The 21,312-nt window shown below is 42.8% G+C and overlaps 1 protein-coding gene across 1 annotated transcript in view; it reads right to left on the bottom strand.

Moving 5' to 3' along the window:
• Positions 1–21,312, bottom strand: part of LOC309700353 (uncharacterized protein) — a 165,063-nt gene that overhangs the window by 28,408 nt on the left and 115,343 nt on the right. Inside the window, exons 5-10 of the mRNA XM_082523875.1 lie at positions 8,557–8,658; positions 7,486–7,564; positions 5,880–6,084; positions 3,931–5,728; positions 1,943–2,116; positions 1,590–1,763 (exon numbers count right to left, since the gene is read on the bottom strand). Of these exons, the coding sequence (XP_082380001.1) occupies positions 1,590–1,763; positions 1,943–2,116; positions 3,931–5,728; positions 5,880–6,084; positions 7,486–7,564; positions 8,557–8,658 (2,532 nt within the window). The remainder of the gene's footprint in view (positions 1–1,589; positions 1,764–1,942; positions 2,117–3,930; positions 5,729–5,879; positions 6,085–7,485; positions 7,565–8,556; positions 8,659–21,312) is intronic.

The following is a 21,312-nucleotide window of genomic DNA, read 5'->3' as shown; positions in this document are numbered from 1 at the left end:
TCAATCAGTGAAAGAATAAAGTGCCTCAAACCGAACCTTAAGCTCCTTATTCCACACGCTGGGATCATTTGGCCTTCAGTGGTGTTCTGGCTGACACACCGGAGTGAACGGAGTGCTAAAGAGTGAATCGAACACACCAGTGTCATCCCTGATATCTCCACTACATTTAATCGTCCTTCAGCTTGTGGCTGCCGTTAGCTGGACTGCTAGTTAGCTGATCTGCTAGTTAGCCGGTGTGCTAGTTAGCCAGTGTGCTAGTTAGCCGGTTCGCTAACCAGTAGGTTACAAGATGAGCTTGTCTGTCTGATGAGCCAGCTCTCTCTGTCTTGGTCATTTTGTCCTTGGGCAAGACACTTCACCTACCGCTTACTGGTGATGACCAGAGGGGCCGATGGCGCGATATGGAAGCTACAACTGTAGCTTACCTACACCAGTGTGTGAATGCGAGAGTGAATGAATAGTGGAATTGTAAAGGGTCCTTGAGGGTCTCGAAAAGCGGTATATAAATGCAATCCATTATTATTATTAAGAGGGTCTTTAGGCCTGACTGTGCTCATTCTTCCTCCAATCTCTCCTTACCAAAGATAACAACTACATCAGTATTAGCTCAATAACAATTTCTGCAATTCAATTGTGGACATTCATTTTTAAACCTTGTGTAAAACGATAAAACCTAAACGTCCGAGTATTATTCTTTGTGCAAACAGCTCTTGCAGGTTACCCCGGACTTAATAATTAAATAATGATAATGATAAAAATAACCTTTCCTTTGAGCAGCTGTTCAGGCTACTAAACTCATCCCAGAAATAACAAGTGACACCATTAATAGTGGAGCTACCTTTAACAGGTGAAACTGATTTGACCTATAAGGCTACTGCAGTTACTTCTTATCAGGTTTAGTAGGGAAGACATCTGGATGAGGTAGTTAGTAGTATGTAGTTAGTACCGGGCGACTCCCCTCCCCCACATCGGCACCAGAACCCTGTATTAACTACAGGGTAAGACTGCCTGTTTTATCAAACTATGGCTATTACTACTGTGATCATTTTCAGCCCAGTGTGCCGCTCTCTCTGCTGGGATGAACCACTGGAGCTCACCCAGTCATCCCTTTCTTTCTCTCAAGAAGAAGTGAAATAAATGTATTTATTATGTTACGAGTCTAATATTCTTTAAATTAAACTGTAATGAATAAATGAAGCAAGAAGATTTGGTGGCTCCAAGTGTTGTAGAAGAAAAGATAAACATCTCATTTTGAGAAATCAGCCTTTAAAATTAAGTAAGTACTGTGAATAAAAAACAAACAGCGAACCAATCAGTAGTCGACAATGTCCTCCTAATTTCATTCAAAAAGAAATCAAATATATATATTATGGGCCCAAAGGAGCCTAAATCTTTAAATTAGGCAGTACATGAAGTATTTTTTTAAATAAACAAAGACATGACTATAACAACTTTTAGTAATTCAGAGTCCAATTATCCACTCAAATGTAAATAAAAGTTCACTTGACAGCTGTATAAAAGTTACCTGTTTATACAATAATATAAGTCACATTTCAAATGATCATCTGTGGAAAAGTTTGAATCCTGACCTGAGAGTTTCCACTGCACACTGTGAACTCTTTAGTCCAGCGGACAGAAGCTTCACTCCTGAATCCTGCAGGTCAGAGTTACTCAGGTCCAGCTCTCTCAGACTGGAGGACTGGGAGCTGAGGACTGAGGACAGAGCTTCACAGCTTCTCTCTGACAGGTTACAGCCACTCAGTCTGAAAAATAAAAGACAGTCTATACAACAAATACTCATGTAGAGTTTGTTAATACATTTCACAACATTAAATTAAATCTTGACTTTCTATTTTTAAAGGAAACAAACATACTAAGATACAACATCATATGGATGAACTTTAATTAATAATTCTAAAAACTAAATGTTTTCTGATCTGACCTCAGAGTATTCAGTTTACAGTTTAAACGTTGTAGTCCAGCAGACAGAAGCTTCACTCCTGAATCCTGCAGCTTTCTGATACTCAGGTCCAGCTCTGTCAGACTAGAGGACTGCGAGCTGAGAACTGAGGACAGAGCTTCACAGTTTTCCTCTGAGAGTTCACAGATGTTAAGTCTGAAGATAAAAACATGAATACAGATTGTTGTTAAAGTGTAATCAGAGTGCAATAGCTTATTGTCTTGTGGTGAGCAGGTTAGTAAAACTTCACTTTAACTTTGAAATGAATAAAAATGCTATGAAACAAGGATAACTGGATAAAGATATAAACAAAAACAAACATCAAACACACAAACAAACAGAACTAAACAGAATACAAATTGATCTGACCTCAGAACATTCAGTTTGGCATGTGGACTCTCCACTGCAGCAGACAGAAGCTTTACTGCTGAAGCCTTCAGGCTGTTGGTACTCAGGTCCAGCTCTCTCAGACTACAGGACTGGGAGCTGACCACTGACAACAAATTTTCACAGCCTTCCTCTGAGACGTTACAGCTGCTCAGTCTGTGAGAGAAAGGGAAAAAACAAAAACAAAAAAAACAAAGAATATATGTGATCAAATTAAATTTGTTTATATGTTGAACCTTTTTTTAATTTTTTTTTATTTTAAACCTTTGAGACTATGAGTGCTACCAGTCCAGTGCACACGATTGGTACCTTGATGGTACCTTGCTCAGGGGTACCACAAGGTAACTATTCGGTGGATTCGACCCCTGACCTTATGATCATGGGGCGACCACTCTGCCTACTGAGCTAATAATTCTGTGTACACTATCATACAATATTAACTAAAACAATTATTTTAGAAAATTTTACTAATTCAATAATCATGCTCATTACCTGTGTATTGTGAAGAACACTGGATTTTAAACACTAGCTGTATAAAACTCTTCCTGTTAAAGGTGTGTATAAAGGAAATGAGCTGAAATCCTGTCTTCCTTCTCTCAACCCAACCAGTCGCATCAGATGGCCCCGCCCCTCCCTGAGCCTGGTTCTGCTGGAGGTTTCTTCCTGTTAAAAGGGAGTTTTTCCTTCCCACTGTCGCCAAAATGCTTTCTCATAGGGGGTCATATGATTGTTGGGTTTTTCTCTGTATCTATGAGGTGCCTTGAGGCGACTTTTGTTGTGATTTGGAGCTATATAAATAAAATTGAATTAAATTGAAAATGCAGACTTCATGGAGAATGTTTGCTGTCAGGATATATCAAAGACAAAGCAGAGATCGATCCAGTCTCTTCCACTAAGCCCACAGAGGGACAGACAACCACTCTCACTCACACCTGCATGAAGTTTAGATCACCAGGTAATCTAACTGCATGTCTGTGGACAGTGGGAGGAAACTGTAGAGGACCCAGAGAGTAATTCTGTGGGAACACTGGTTATGGAAGCCTTACAGTTACATATGGTTACTGACAAGAAACACGACCTTAGAGGCAATTTCAGTAATAAAGACCGAGTTTCTCCCTCCATACGGGATGAAAACATGACAGCACAGCAGAGATTTATATTTAAAAAGGGAGGGTGTGCACTGAAAGTGAGATACAAACTTGAACTTAAATTATGAACATCAGAAAAAGATGTAGGTGAAGTCTGGCAGGTGAAGTTTGTGCTTTAGAATAAAACAACCAAACTCCTGGAGTTGGAGACAAGTGAACAAGCTGAGGATAATAAACCTGTCAGAGGGGCTGAAGCATCAGAGCTCATGTTCTTATAGGCTGGGTCTGGATTGTCCTTTGATAAGAGTTACAGAACAAAGTGTGTTTTAGAAATGCTGGAGTGAAACATTAAAACTACCATATATTTACTGAGTGACAGATGATCATTTAATTTACTATTTTAAAAAAAAAATGTTACAGTGCTCTTTGAACTCAGCATTTCTGATTTATTTCCCATGATTTTAACAATGAAGCGATGACAACATGTTTACTTACAGAGCTTTGTTGGAGGCTTTGACCACTGGCAGCATTCTCAGAAGAGCCTCCTCTGAAGCAGAGTATTTCTTGAAGTCAAACTCATCCAGATCTTCTTCTGATGACAGTAAGATGAAGGTCAGAGCTGAGCACTGAGCAGGAGACAGTTTACCTGTGGAGAGACTTCCTGAAGTCCTGTATTGTTGGATCTCCTCCACTAGAGAACGATCATTCAGTTCATTCAGACAGTGGATCAGATTGATGCTTTTCTCTGCAGACAGATTCTCACTGAGCTTCTTCTTGATGTACTGGAGTGTTTCCTGATTGGTCTGTGAGCTACTTCCTGTCTGTGTCATCAGGGCTCGTAAGAGAGTCTGATTGGTCTGCAGTGAAAGACCCAGGAGGAAGCGGAGGAACAAGTCCAGGTGTCCATTTGGACTCTGTAAGGCCTTGTTCACAGCACTCTGGTAGAAGTGTTTCTCTGCAGATTCTCCTGTTTCAGACTTCTGGGAGGTTGTTTGTTGTTCTTCCAGCAGATTGAGTCCAGAGTTGATGAAGGTCAGATGGACATGAAGAGCAGCCAGAAACTCCTGAACACTCAGATGGATGAAGCAGAACACCTTGTCCTGGTACAGTCCTCTCTCCTCTTTAAAGATCTGTGTGAATACTCCTGAGTACACTGAGGCTTCTCTGATATCGATGCCACACTCTGTCAGGTCTGATTCATAGAAGATCAGGTTTCCTTTCTGCAGCTGATCAAAAGCCAGTTTTCCCAGAGACTCCATCATCTTCCTGCTCTCTGGACTCCAGTGTGGATCTGTCTCAGCTCCTCCATCATACTTGACCTTCTTCACTTTGGCCTGAACCACCAGGAAGTGGATGTACATCGCAGTCAGGGTCTTGGGTAGCTGTCCTCCCTCTCTGGTTTCCAGCACATCCTCCAGAACTGTAGCAGTGATCCAGCAGAAGACTGGGATGTGGCACATGATGTGGAGGCTTCGTGATGTCTTGATGTGGGAGATGATGCTGCTGGCCTGCTCCTCATCTCTGATTCTCTTCCTGAAGTACTCCTCCTTCTGTGGGTCAGTGAACCCTCTGACCTCTGTCACCATGCCAACACAGTCAGGAGGGATCTGATTGGCTGCTGCAGGTCGTGTGGTTATCCAGAGGCGAGCAGAGGGAAGCAGTTTCCCCCTGATGAGGTTTATCAGCAGCACATCCACTGAGGTGGACTTTCTAGGGTCAGTTAGGATTGTAGTTTTGTGGAAGTCCAGAGGAAGTCGACACTCATCCAGACCATCAAAGATGAACACAACCTGGAAGTCTTCAAAGCTGCAGATTCCTGCTTCTTTGGTTTCAGTAAAGAAGTGATGAACAAGTCCCACCAAGCTGAACTTTTCCTCTTTCAGCACATTCAGCTCTCTGAAAGTGAATGGAAATATGAACTGGATGTCCTGGTTGGCTTTGTCTTCAGCCCAGTCCAGGCTGTATTTCTGTGTTAAGACTGTTTTCCCAATGCCAGCCACTCCCTTTGTCAGCACTGTTCTGATTGGTTCGTCTCTTCCAGGTGAGGCTTTAAAGATGTCTTCTTGTCTGATTGTTGTTTCTGGTCTGTCTGGTTTCCTGGATGCTGTTTCAATCTGTCTGACCTCATGTTCATCATTGACCTCTGCAGTCCCTCCCTCTGTGATGTAGAGCTCTGTGTAGATCTGATTCAGGAGGGTTGGGCTTCCTGCTTTAGCGATGCCCTCAAACACACACTGGAACTTCTTCTTCAGGGTGGATTTAAGGTTACGATGACGAACTGCAGCATGAAGCTCTGAATAATAATAATAAAAATACAACTTTAACAATCACATTATGCAAAATGCTGATGACAATTTCTGACCCACTGAGAAATGACTGAACACACTGGTGTCACAAGTGTCTCATTTATCCAGCAGCTTAAATCTTTAGATAAATCCTCTTACGTCTCTGCAGACGGTCAGCCAGCTCCTCCTGCTTCATTCTCCTCAGGAAGTCCACTGTGATCTTCACAAATGCCTCTCTGCTGTTTCTCCTCTGCTCATCATCCTCCCTCTGAAACTCCAAGCACTGGGGCTTATTTGGATTCAGAGCCTTCTGGATCTTCTTCAGCTCGTTCTTCACAAAAGTGATGATGTTGTCCTCCAGCAGCTGGAACAGAATATTTATGAATGACCCACCACTCTGAACTTTAGTCCACACAACATCCACTTCCGAACGATCAAGGGGCATATCATCCACGAACTCTTTACCAATTATAGGTTTGACTTTACCTGATTAACTGAGACTTTGTCCACAACTCCATGATCCCAAAACGTTGATTCTGTTCATATGAATGCAGTGATTTAAGTGGGAGAAACATTTCACTGGTGTTCAGAGCTGAACTACCAACAGGTTGAGAATCGAAGCCAGAAACTTGGAGATGTTTCAGGTGACTCATACAGACAACTGGTCTTAAAGGTAGATATTACGATATTACGTATCGGTATCGGTCCGATACTGACCTAAATTACTGGATCGGATATCGGAGAGGAATAAAAAATGTAATCCGATCCATTAAATATCAAAAAAGCACCTCACAGAACTTGCGACACGGCGTAACTCGGCTCATAACCGTAGCACGTCGGAGCAGTGTGCTCACGTGATGGAGCGGCTGTGTGTATTTGTAGCTTCGGCATTTCATCTCCGAGGAAGTTTTCCCAGAGAGAAGTAAAGCAAGTGTGTAAGTTCATCTCTGAATGTTTGTAAAGCATTCCCACATTAAGCTTAACAACCGATATATGAAGTGACTGCCTCTCTCTCTCTCTCTCCTGCTGCTACTTCAATCATGAAACTGCTTAATGATCAGCTGATCGGCTTTTCTGTCGCGAGTCCGTCTCTCTTGTTTGTTTTTGGCCCACTTTGCACCAGAATAAGGAAACCAGAGGCTGAACAACAGCAGCACGTTTAAGCTTGATAAGCTGTTGTTAGAATTTATTTAATATTACTTTCTACACCAGGATCTTTTTCTACGTAGCTGACGGCTGGTAACTGTGCAGGGGCGGATCTAGCAAAGTTTAGCCAGGTGGGCCGATAGGGCATGAACAGGGAAAAGGGGGCACAAAGATAGTTAGCTGTCGATGATTTTCTCAGTAAGATTGTAGGATTTTGAGTTATTCTTCAGATTTATTTAAACTCCTATATTGTGCAGTGTTGAGCGACCCATATTTTCTCTGTACTTTTCATAACAGAAGCCAGACTTTCAGCTAGTTTTTCTTTTTTAAGTGCTCTAACTTCCATCATGTTTGTCATTTATTGCTCAAAGTTTTTGAAGAAACAGTTATTCAGCTTCATTCCCACTGATCTCGACTACAAACTGTTTCACTTTGGTTTTTGTTTAAAGCCTCGATGTTTAAAACGTTTCCCTGTGATCACATTTGCACCGTCTGATTTCAAAGTTTGTTTTCTTTTGGTCATTTAGTCCACAGAGTCCTTGGTGTTCTGAAAGGGACCTATAAATAAATGCATTATTATTAATATTAATAATAAAGTAGTTGTTGTACATGTACAGACCATAAATATGGAGTCCAGCTGTGTTTGATGCTGCTGGGCAGACTGACCACTGGGAACCTCTGAGCTCTGCTGCTCCACTCTGTGGAGGAACCATGAAGGATTAGATCAACACAGGATGAAGATCCAGGAGTTTCTGCTCAAATAACTTCATCTGAATCAAGTCTGTCAAGTTTTAAACTCTCAGATTGTGAACATATCAGTAATTTTCAGTCTGTTTTCATGGACGTCCTTTCAGTGGTGATGTCAGGGATGATTTTGAAGAAGCTCATCAAACTGAACCATCAGCAGATCGCTGCTCCAAAACCAGAACATGATCCGAGTCTCCCTCCACCACCAGAACACCAGCTTTACTAACGTGGTAGATCAGTGTAGTACAGATCAATAACTGATGAGTCATTTGATCAAAATCACTGAGTGCTTCACGTCTGACCCTCTGATGCTTCTGTAGACATTTTGCATATTTAATGAATGTCTGACAGTTTTACATTCATTCTATGAACACAGTGGAAATGTTGTGTTATAGTCTCCATGTTGTTTCCAGCATCATAAATTCTTAAGTTCAGAAAATTAGATTCTTTCTTCACAGCTGAAAAACAACAACATTTATTCTCTATTGAAATCTGCATCGTCCACTCCAAAGGTCACAATCTGAAGGTAACATCTGGTTTTGTTCCCTGTGGTTAACTCTGAGCATCAGTATGGTGGGATTTATCCACTACATCCACACCACTGTGGTTCAGTGTTGTCCTGATGGAGTAACAGCAGCCAGTATGATCCAGGCTTTAGCTGCTGGGTCTCTGTGTGACCTCTCAGACTGTTTAACAGATCAGACACAAAGAGAATCAGAGCAGCTCTGTTCTTTAAAGACAAACATGAACCCACTCAGGTCACACTTTCCCCACAGATATGAGCATCACTGTCCTCAAACAGCAAATGACCAAGTCGAACATTTGGATCTTTTCTCTTTCATTGTTTTCTTTTTAATGAATCTTTGTAACAATCTGAGGATGTTTCAGGTCATATTTATCCAGGAAACACAAACATGTAAAGGAGTCATCACAGCTCTCTGACCTCGTTGCTCCAGGTTCACCACTGAAGTGTGGAGGTCGAACTTTGGACCGGTCACTCCTCACAGACGGACAGCTGGACCCTGCAGACTGTGACCTCTGACCTCTGCAGACACAAACATGATTGAAGCAGCTGTGATCACACAGACTGCAGATAATGCAGCTGTTTCCTGTCAGTAACATCCTCTTAGATTAGAGTTCAGCTTTTTACAGGAAAACTGGACAAAACTGATTTTTGTTACAAACTCATTTTCATTTCCTCTCAGCTCACAAACACAGTCAGACAATCAACCAGAGTCAACACTTCAATTCAATTCAATTCAATTCAATTTTATTTATATAGCGCCAAATCACAACAAAAGTCGCCTCAAGGCGCTTCATAGATACAGAGAAAAACCCAACAATCATATGACCCCCTATGAGCAAGCACTTTGGCGACAGTGGGAAGGAAAAACTCCCTTTTAACAGGAAGAAACCTCCGGCAGAACCAGGCTCAGGGAGGGGCGGCCATCTGCTGCGACCGGTTGGGGTGAGAGAAGGAAGACAGGATAAAGACATGCTGTGGAAGAGAGACAGAGGTTAATAACAGATATGATTCAATGCAGAGAGGTCTGTTAACACATAGTGAGTGAGAAAGGTGACTGGAAAGGAAAAACTCAATGCATCATGGGAATCCCCCGGCAGCCTACATCTATTGCAGCATAACAAAGGGAGGATTCAGGGTCACCTGGTCCAGCCCTAACTATAAGCTTTAGAAAAAAGGAAAGTTTTAAGCCTAATCTTAAAAGTAGAGATAGTGTCTGTCTCCCGAATCCAAACTGGAAGCTGGTTCCACAGAAGAGGGGCCTGAAAACTGAAGGCTCTCCCTCCCATTCTACTTTTAAATACTCTAGGAACAACAAGTAGGCCTGCAGAGCGAGAGCGGAGCGCTCTAATAGGGTGATATGGTACTACAAGGTCATTAAGATAAGATGGGGCCTGATTATTTAAGACCTTGTATGTGAGGAGCAGGATTTTGAATTCAATTCTGGATTTAACAGGAAGCCAATGAAGGGAAGCCAAAACAGGAGAAATATGCTCTCTCTTTCTAGTCCCTGTCAGTACTCTTGCTGCAGCATTTTGGATTAGCTGAAGGCTTTTCAGTGAGTTTTTTGGACATCCTGATAATAATGAATTACAGTAGTCCAGCCTGGAAGTAATAAATGCATGAACTAGTTTTTCAGCGTCACTCTGAGACAGGATATTTCTAATTTTAGAGATGTTGCGCAAATGGAAGAAAGCAGTCTTACATATTTGTTTAATATGTGCGTTGAACACTGATTATAATGTCAGTGCAAAATTATTTCTGTTACTCAGTGAGTTCAGCTCTCTGACCTCGTTGCTCCAGGTTCACCACTGAAGTCTGGATTTAGATCTTTGGACCGGTCGCTCCTCACAGACGGACAGCTGGACCCTGCAGACTCTGCTCTGTCCTCCTCTTCCTCCATCATCATCTTCAGTCAGTCTGAGAGGTAAACCACAAACACTCAGTGAGTTCACATTAACAGGAGGAACTGAGTTACAGTCGCTGACCTCTGACCTGTCATGTGACCATGAAACCAGGTCAATATGTCTGTAGGTTCAGTCATCCAGGTCATGTGATCTAAGGAGCTTGGAGAGAAAAGAGACGTCTTTAAGTTTCTGGAAGACGTTTCATCTGAGAAGCTTCTTCAGCTCTAAAACCAAACGGTGGAGAGTCCCAGATATTTAAACCTGAGAGGGAAAGAAAGCATGTCGCTGACCCACCACTGATGTTATTTCAAGGAGGAAACTGAGAGCCTTTGCACCAGGAGCACAAACATCAGCTCCAGCAATGATCCACTGATGTGTTTTTATTCCATGTATGAATGTTGTTATTGACAGAGATGACGTTTGTGTGTCAGTGATGCAGTGACTGTTGTTGTTACCTGTACAGGCTGGTTAGACTCTATGAAACAGATCATACAGATCTCTGCATGTTAGAAGAGACTATTAAAGGTCATGAATGAGACAAAGGCAGGGAGGCGTCCTTTACAGCTAAACAGCAGAGTGAGAGAACAGCCAGCACCTCTACATTTATCACATTATACAGCACATGTATGATACTGACAGGGATGAGAAGAATTTAGTGATTCTGATCCCATCATTGATATTACTTATTGATTCTCAGTAGCTCTGCTCTGACAGTCACCACCATCACTGAGCAGCATATCAAAGACATTTGTGCACATTAACTGCATGTTGTGGCTCAAATGTTTGTGCATGTTGGAGGCATTTCCTCTTTGTTGTGATCAGTGTTGGTCATTACTCAAAACAGTCATTATTACACATATTACACAGAACACTTTAATTAAAAGTAATGGAGTACGTTACTTCATTACTCCTCATAACATTACTTTGATGTTACTGTGTAAAATGAACAAATGAGCATGTAACAACATAAAGCTGAGGTACAGCCCCACACACCAACACAGATCCTGATGAGGTCACGTGATGTTTCTCTGAGTGTTTATGAACACAAATCAAAGATGAAACAGCACAAAGACACTTAAAAGTGATTCTACTGTAGAAACATGAACAGGTAGAAACCTGCAGCCTGACTGCTCATCACTTTGTTACCTGTTCAAGTTCAGCAGCAGCAGCTCACTTTATCATTGTGAAAACAAAAATGTCAAAAACATTGCTATTCTCTATAAAACAAAGCATGTCCTGAACAAAAAATCATTATACACACTTTATTGTATTCTGTTGCTTCCATATACACTCAACAAAAATATAAACGCAACACCTTTGTTACTGCTCCCATTCCCCATAGGATGGAAGTAGAGACCTAAAATTCATTCCAGATACACAATATAACCATCCGTCCCAAACAGTGGTCACAAATCAGTCCAAATGTGTGGTAGTGGGCACATCTGCCATATTGAGATAATCCATCCCACCTCACAGGTGTGCCACATCAGGATGCTGATCTGACATCATGAGTAGTGCACAGGTGTACCTCAGACTGCCCACAACAAAAGGCCACCCTGGAATGTGCAGTTTTTTGCGCTATTGGGGGTCTGGGGACCCAGAACCGGTCAGTATCTGGTGTGACCACCATTTGCCTCATGCAGTGCAACACATCGTCGCATGGAGTCTATCAGATTGTCAATTGTGGCCTGTGGAATGTTGGTCCACTCCACTTCAATGGCTGTGCGAGGTTGTTGGATATTCGTGGGAACTGGTACACGCTGTCGTATACGCCGGTCAAGCACATCCCAAACATGCTCAATGGGTGACATGTCCGGTGAGTATGCTGGCCATGCAAGAACTGGGACATTCTCAGCTGCCATCTGCCCTGAACAATGTGAACCATGATTCATCCGTGAAGCGCACACCTCTCCAACGTGCCAGACGCCATCGAATGTGAGCATTTGCCCACACAAGTCTGTTACGGCGATGAGCTGGAGTCAGGTCAAGACCCCGATGAGGACGACGGGCATGCAGTTGAGCGTCCCTGAGACGGTTTCTGACAGTTTGTGCAGAAATTGTTTGGTTGTGCAAACCAATTGTTCCAGCAGCTGTCTGGGTGGCTGGTCTCAGACGATCTTGGAGGTGAACCTGCTGGATGTGGAGGTCCTGGGCTGGTGTGGTTACACGAGGTCTGACAGTGATTTAAAAAGGTGTGGTTCATTTTCCTTGTTTAAAAACATGTTTAAAAATAGAGTATTAGAAAAATATATAAATCAAGAATGAAAAGAGCAAAAAAAAAAAACAAAACCAAAAAACAAGATATTTTGTGAAAAGGGTTGGCGTAATAAGCAAATGCTTCAGCCAATACCTTTTGATTAGCCTTGTATCATGCTTTCTTGCTTTATGGTAGATTTTTGTTCTGTTTTCACTGAGATATTTGAATGCTAATCAATAAAATCAAAATCAAATCACGGTGCTGGGCCCTATTTCAGGAAGCCGGTTTAGAAAACTCAGAGTGAAAAACGATACTCAGGGTTGAGTAACCCCGAACTGTCCAACTCGGAATATTCGGTTTCAGAAAGGCTGATAACAAGTAGTTCAATCAACGCGGAGTTGCTACAACCCCAAGTCAAGCGCGCGCACGAGGATACATAAAGCCCTGATTAGTGGAGCACAGATTAAGCGAGTCACCATGGAGACGGAGGGAAAGAAGGCGCGGTCAATGTATTTCACAGCGCTTGAGGCGGAAATTCTGATGGCAGCATATGCCGACAGCATGCACATCATGCATTAAAAAAGTAACACAGCCGCAGCTGCAAAGGAAAGGGAGCATGCATGGCAAAACATAACCGACAGAGTCAATGCGTGAGTGTTAATCTAAACATTGATCTAGGGATCACCACCCATTTAACACGTCATCTCAGTATATGTCATTTCATTGCCTATGTCATACATTTTATGTTGTGATGTGATGTGAGCGCAGGTGCAACCCAACAGGCCCCAAACGTGCCTGGCAGCAAGTAAAAATGAAATATAAAAATATAGTCCAAACAGGTAAGGTGTAATTGTATTATGAGCCATAGTGCTTGGTCTGTTTGTCCGATGTAAATCAATTGCAGTTAGAGGCTACAGTAATATACCTCCTGTAAGCACATATTGAAATTATCTGAGCACATCACAAGTACATATTTGCTTACTCTGTATGCTCAAATGTGGCCCGTTATAGCCAACAGAAAAAAAGCGGAGGCCCGAAAAACAGGTGGGGGTCCTCCACCACCACCACTCACAGAGGCTGAGCAGTTGGCCCTCAGCCAAAACAGTGGGCGCCCTGTGGCTGAAGGCATCTCTGCGGGGACATCCTCTGAGTCAATAACCCCACAAGACACAAGTGCCTACATAAGGGGTAAATCCAAAACAATACATGGCGTGCATACATCCATTCTGCACAGTCACCTTGACCAAAATGAACTATGTCGTAGTGAAGTTATTGTCCTACTGTCAGAGAATGACAGTTATCAAACAGTCAGGTGAATAAACAACACTGAGACACTTGGAAACTGTTAACGTGCTGCATGGGTGAGGGCCCAGGGAGAGACTCACACACACCGAGCTGCAGTGTTACGTCTTTATTAAGAGCATAGCAGTGTCCTTTAATTTTGCATACATGTGTGTGTGTGTGTTAACCTCTCACACACCTGAAAGGCCCTGGGGACCTTTTGTGGCTTTTGCATTTTTCAATTCCAAGCCATTTGCACTGTGTTGAACTGAATATAGCCAAATTCTCCAAAAAAAAGTTTGGTATAATTTTATTTCAAAATTCATTTGTTGTCACGTGGTATCGCACGTGTGTGCTGGAGAAAGGAGTCCCACGCAACATGCCCCGGTGATCGTCGCGACTTACCCCGGGAAGAGGCACTTCTTTCGGCCTAGAGGAGCAGCATTGGCCGCCTGGAGACCATTTTCTGCTCCTGCAAAAAAAATTAAAAGTGGATCGAAATTAATTTTGGTGCCAATCTTTGGACCATCTAAAGGCCTAATTATAATAACAATCAAATATTACTTCAAATGTTTTTTTTGGAAAATATTTAGTTTTTTTGTTTTTTGGGGCTAAAAAAACAGTGCGCTCATGTAATACAACTGGGATTTAAAGGGTTAAAACAACGAAAATATAATTAAAACTTTATATGAATATTTCAGGGAGAAGTATTTTTAAAAGACTGACCAATTTAAAGTGAAAAAAATAAATTAATATTTAATATTTTTATTGCACTTTTTGGGGAATGGACATAGGCTTAAAGGTGGATGCATTTTTTTTAATGTGCTCCTGCAAAAAAAATAAAAGTAGATCGAAATTAATGTTGGTGCCAATCTTTGGACCATCTAAAGGCCTAATTATAATAACAATTGAATATTACCTCAAATGTTTTTTTTGGAAAATATTCAAGTTTTTTGTTTTTTGGGGCAAAAAAAAACAGTGCGCTCATGTAATAAAACTGGGATTTAAAGGGTTAAAACAACGAAAATATAATTAAAACTTTATATGAATATTTCAGGGAGAAGTAGTTTTAAAAGACTGACCAATTTAAAGTGGAATAAAATATGAATATATAATCTTTTTATTGCACTATTTGGGGGGTGGACGTTTTGGTCCACTAGGGCCTTTAGAGGGTGCATTTTTTTAGGGCCTATTAAGAGCATAGCAGTGTCCTTTAATTTTGCATACATGTGTGTGTGTGTGTTAACCTCTCACAGGGTGAGCTCCCTGTTCCCAGAGACAGAGCGAGTAGTACATTTCGTACTTTTCCCAATAAGAGTAACATATGAACATATACCTTAATGCAACATAAAGCTCATAAAAGCGTTTCCACCCTAACACCTACTGATTTTGCCTTCCCTCAGTGTCGGTTGTCTCCGAGAGCATACTGACAATGAGGTGTATGGTGATTGGTATGTCTGGTAATTGCCATTTGCGCCCACATAAGTCATGAGTGACCTGTATGAACCCCATATACTTCCAGTTGATGGTGATGGTGTACTGCATCTGGTGCAGCCCCCTGTTGAGCCAGACCGACATGCAGTTGTGAGTACTCGTAATACTCCACAGACTACATGTGTCAACAGTAGAACAGCAATGTTGTTAAATGTCTCCACCACAGGCATATGATGACGAAACAGTGACAGCTGCTACAGAGGAGGCCGCAACAGAGCCACACTATGAGGTATACAGCGTACAGTGGAAAATATAACAACTGACTACAATGTGGTACTATGATGACACCATGGACTTACTATGTCCCTGGCAGAGTGATGCTGGAAATGAAGAGGAAGAGGGTCCAGCCACTCCTACAACAAACCTTTCCACAGTGGGTTGTTCAGCACTGATTTACAACCAACCTAAGTAGGCATGTACTATGGATGCCAATGCTATGTCCTTTGTTGCAATAGCTCCCTGTAAAGCAGCTGTATAAGACATATCTGGCCAGGAAGATACAGAAGTGCGACATGGAAATGGTGCACCTCCAGCTGCAGATCCAAAAGTCGAAGCTGGAGATTGTACTGCTGGAACAACAGTTAAGGGTGGGTGGAGTGATCATAGATGGACGAATCATGTCAGTGTTTGTACAACATACTAATATACGCATTTATACTTTGTGTACAGGACATACAGGGTGACCAATAAAGCCAGTTGACCACAGTATCTGTGTATTTGTCTTGTAACATGTTGGGGTGACGGGTCACAGGAAATGGTTGTGGCATATGGTGTCTCTGACTGCTCTTCCATCCTGTACGTTCATGGGTGGGTCAGGATGTTCATCGTGTGGATCACTGCTGATGTCTGGTTCAGCTGGACACTGTTCACCTCTAATTGTGGCAATGTTGTGTAGGATCACACATGCCACAATGATGTCACATGCCCTTTCTGGGGTGACCCTGAGTCTACGAAGGCACTGGAACCGGGCCTTGAGCATTCCGATGGTCATTTCAACTCTGGCCCGTGTCCTGCAATGGGCCAGATTATAACGCTGCTGTGGGCCCGGTTCAGGGTCAGGGTAAGGGGTGAGCAAATAGGGTAGACATGGGTACCCCCTATCACCAAGCAGGTGGCCAGTGAACTCTCCTAGGACAGAAGAATACATGTCAGTGCAAACGTCCCTGTGGCAATTGGTCTCTGTATATTTCACAGTTACTTCGACCCACCATGTCCAAATTTGGTGCTCAGTGTACATTCCCGGAAGATTCGTGAGTCATGTACAGAGCCTGGCCACTTGGCTTCCACATTTGTGATGATGTTGGCAGCATCACATATGATCTACACAGTGCAGAGAACACATATTAGCATCCATTACCATGATGCCATCACTTGTTGGTGTGAAATGCTACAGGGAATTATGTACCTGTACATTGATGCTGTGGAAGGACTTCCTGTTCACATAGTCTCCTTCATTTGCTGAGGGTGCAATGATTGGAATGTGGGTGCCATCTATACAGCCAATCACGCCTGGGAACCCTGGAAATTTATGTACCATTTGAGTGGTAGTTCACGTATCACCACATCATGCATTGAGTTTTGTTCATCCTGATACCTGCAATTTTGTGGAATCCCTCTTTGATAAATCTTGTGGGTCTGTGACCGGGGAACACCACAGACGAGTGCAGGAGACGTTTCAGTGCAACTGTGACATTCCTGACTGCCCGACAGACGGTAGCCTTGGAAACGTGCTCAGCGTCACCAATATTGTACAGAAAGCTCCCGTTTGCAAAGAAACGGAGTGCGGTACAAAGAATATGTAATGGACTGAGCGCATGTCCGCGATGTGTCACATGCGCAATATATGGCCTGAGGATGTTATCCAAATAACTTATTGATTGTGCTGAGAAACGGTAACGTTCGCACAGGAAATCATCAGGTAATGATAAAATGTCCATACGCGCTCTAATGTCCATACGCTCCGTCATCAACGAGTGCCCAGTGGAGAGAGTGGACAGCTTCAAATACCTCGGAGTTCACATCACGCAGGACCTGTCATGGTCCTGTCACATCAACACCGTGGTGAAAAAGGCCCGACAGCGTCTCTACCACCTCAGACGCTTGAGAGACTTCCAACTGCCCTCCAAGGTGCTCAGGAACTTTTACTCGTGCACCATAGAGAGCATCCTGGCGGGAAACATCTTAACCTGGTTCGGGAACAGCACCATGCAGGACAGACGAGCTCTACAGAGGGTTGTGCGGTCAGCTGAGCGCACCATCCGCTCCGAGCTCCCTGACCTGCACTCAGTCTACAGCAGGCGGTGCTGGACCAAGGCCAGGAAGATGGTGAAGGACCTCAGCCATCCCAACAACAGACAGTTCTCTCTGTTGAGGTCAGGAAAGCGATTCCGCTCCCTGAAGACCAACACAGAGAGACTGAGGAGGAGCTTCTTCCCGCAGGCAATACGGTCTCTCAATCACACCACCACACAGTACTGACCCACACATATGGTTCTTACACACACACTGGACTTTCTGGACATTGTTTTTGCACAACACTGGTCACTATATTCTTCATTTCCAGTTAATACTTGTACAGCTGCTGTTATTGTGTATATATTTATTTATATTTAGATTTCTTCATACATTCTTATATAGTTCTATATTGTGTATTGTGTATTTTGTTGTACAGTTATTTTATTTTCAACTTTAATTTATATATTTTATCTTATTCTTCCCAGTTAAATTTACCCTTCATTCTAATTTGTGTTGTACAGTTATTTCATTTTTAACCTTAATTTATATTTTATTCCTTCCTAGTTAAATTTACCCTTTTTAATTTTTCATATTTATTTCCTATCTTATTCATAGCCTTTCCTTTTTTGTTTTCTTTAGGTCACGAGCAGTTGTCCAAGCATTTCACTACATATCGTACTGTGTATGACTGTGTACGTGACAAATAAAATTTGAATTTGAATTTGAATTTGAATTTGAATTTAATCACTCTCTCCCAGCGGAGAGCTCTGCGGAGAATTTGGGCTTCAAGATCTACTGGCTCTTCAAGGAAGGGACACGCCATGTCTGACACTTCCTGCTGTCAGGTTTCCGACAAAGAGGCGGGGACAGTCAGGGTTAGTTGTAGTAAACCTGCTAGGGGGCAGGTTAGCTTCACGGAGTGTGTCGTCATAGTGACTCACTCAGGCTTCAGCTGAACTCGCTTTGTGGAACCGAAAAACCAGAGTTTTCGTTAACTCAGGGTATACTTAGTCAGAGTTTGCACTAAACCGGCTTCCTGAAATAGGGCCCTGGTCTGGGGTCAGTGTTTACTCAGCTTTAACCTCACTCTGGGTTCTAGGTTAGCTTAGCGTTAGCTTAGCGTTAGCTTAGCATTAACATGCTGTCAGGTGTCTCCTGTGTAAATATTAATCACAGTGACAGTAAAGGAGGTAAAGGGCTGTGACGTCATCACGTACGCTGCGTCCTCTGTGGGCTCTGAGTGAACTCACAAAGTACAAACTACAAGTACACAAACACGAACGTAGCTCAGAGTGGCGGACACACTGTGAGTCCGTTACCGTGAACTATGGAGCGGCAGATTTGTGCTGAACTAAGCTGCACACAGCTGATGTTAGCCAGGAAACATTACACACTGACTTTAATGGAGAGACCGGAAATACAAACACACACAGTTTGTTGTGTGAAGAAATCAAACACGAGCTGAACAAACAGTAAAGTTCCTAAAGACAAACTGTTAAAGGAGGAAACAAAGCAAACTTACAGTTTCTTCACACACCAACAACAAGCTCCACTCCACGAAGTTCAGGAAGTGACAGTAAACTTTGAGCAGGAAGGAAACACCCAAAGAGACGTTTGAGGACAATAACGAGCATTGGAACACTGTGCTGCGTTCCAGTGCACCTGGGAAACTCCAAACCTCTGGAAGGCTGTGATTTATTTCTGCTGGTTTTCCTGTTTGAAGCACAAACATCCGTCATCACTTTGTTGTTGTTCTTCCTGCAGCGTTTAAATGTTTCAGCACTGACCTGATGTTTCTTCAAAGCTCATTTCAACCTGTTGAAGTCATGAATGAAAGTGCAGACTGAGAGTGGATCACATGATGTTTGAGGTGTGTCATGTGACATGTTCAGTATTGTCACACATGTCTAGATTGTCCCTGATATCATAGCTGCTCAAACACTGATGATTATATTTGAAGAATTATTCCTGATGGCAGCAAAGTTTGAATGGAGCTCTCTGTCTGTGCTGATTTGTCGCCCTCTGGAGGTCAAAGCACAAACTGCATGATGTCACTGTAACCACCACAGTGACAGGAAGTGTTTTTATGACTGAAACACTGAAATGATGCTAACGGCTGTCGTTAGGCTCACTGACAGCAGTGCTGATGTGTTCATGTCAAACACTGGCTCAGGTCAGACTCCTTCATCCTTCTCCAGCGTGAGGCCGCCCTCAGACCCACAGGAGCCCTGACCTTTGACCTCCTGACCCTAACCATTTTAGTCTTGTTGCATCTTTAAATGCAAATCCATCCAAACTGTAGCCGAGCAAAAGAAGCTGGAAGTTGTTCTATGAATGATGTTGTTGAAGGAGCTTGGAAAGAAAAGCGTCTGGACTTCTTTAAGTTGCTTGAAGAGGGACATGGACGTCTTAACGCCCACTCACATCCTGGGACATTTGATCACAGGAAATCACATGATAGCGTGGGGCTAGATCTCACAATGGGTTCACCCAAGACCTTGGCTGATTGAGACCCACACCCGTTTTCACGGAGGAGGAGGAGTTTCACATCCTGAACATGTGACAGCCTGGTTTAAAGGGACCAAAAGTAACTGGACACCTGATTCAGTTCAGTTTTATTCATCCGCTCCAAACCACAGCAGCAGTCACCTGCAGGGAACCAGCTGATCCATGTAACTAGGGACAGACCACAGCCCAGAGCACTGGTTCATGATGTGTTTGTGGACTGTAGGTTGTTTGGATAGAGATGAGATGTACTCAGCAGTCTGTCTCTAATGTTTAATGAAATGTTCTGAAGATGATAATAACTTGTGATTTTCTTTTGAATGAATCTTTAATCGTGTTGTAGGGCCTCTGACTCTCATGAAGATTTTCACATCAATGTGCTTTTCACAAAGATATTAACAATGAAAATGACGTGCAGCCCTGAACTACTCATGCGTAAACTCAGCGGTTCCCAACCCCCGGGTCACGGACCGGTCCGTGAGTCGTTTGGTACCGGGCCGTGAGAGTCGAGGCTCGGTGTGAAATTGATGGTTGATAGGTTTGTAGCATAAACCTGTTCGCTGGATCGTTCAATCCAGCTACACAGCAAAGCAAGACACGAGTAGTTCTTTATGTTTCTCGTGCACGGGAGAGACCTGGACCAACGCCGTTCCTTCGCTTGACCACAGTCGCTCTCGTCCGTTCCCTCGTAACACTGTTCTTTTATTGAGGTTACATGAACATACATAGGTTCATTAACATACACGTGAACAAAGGTACCAGTCTGTATGTTATGTAGGTGTGTGTGTGTGTGTGTGTGTGTGTGTGTGTGTGTGTGTGTGTGTGTGTGTGTGTGTGTGTGTGTGTGGAGTCAGAGTGTGACCCCATAAACGACTTCCCTAAACCTGCTGGTCTGGAAGTCCAGCAGTTCATCTAAACAAAAGGCACTTAGACTAAAACAGACATCCTACCACAAAACAATAAGAAGGTAGCACCTCTCCCATGATCCCAGGACGTGGGTGTGAATGCCAGAGCACTCTGGAGTCACACAAAGTCTTTAAAGACTACTATCATTACACAATTGGTTCTACACCTCTAAGCATATATGGTTAGATATTCCCCAATAACAATGACAATGATAAAATATAAATCCAACAATGGTTTTCAGGGTTTTTATCGTTAACTTCGTTTCCCTGGGTCTTTTCCTGTGTTGTAGTCGTGTGTCTTATTTTGAAAGAAATGTTTACGCGTTACCATAGTGACCAGAGAGCATTAAGGGTGCAGACAGGTGCATCCAACAACATTTTATTTTCCCTTATTTGATTTATGGACCTAACTGTATGAACTAGACTTTGGCTTTAATGCTGCTCCTCTTCATCATTGCTGTGTTGCATTTCCATCATTCTGCTGCTGGATTCACTGCAGGCTTTAACAAACACTCCTTTGGGTCCAGGCCCAGCCACGTGTTTGTAAGCTGCTGTGCTCCTCACAAATAAAGCCTGAAGCAGCTCAGACTGTTAGAAGCTGCACTGAGCCCTGTTACAGTTATAGTGTTAGAGCAACGGCTGCAGCCTACAG

This window comes from Aulonocara stuartgranti (assembly GCF_965226115.1).
Source record: "Aulonocara stuartgranti genome assembly, chromosome: 3".
Lineage (NCBI taxonomy): Eukaryota > Metazoa > Chordata > Actinopteri > Cichliformes > Cichlidae > Aulonocara > Aulonocara stuartgranti.
This window is presented reverse-complemented; position numbering and strand designations above follow the sequence as displayed.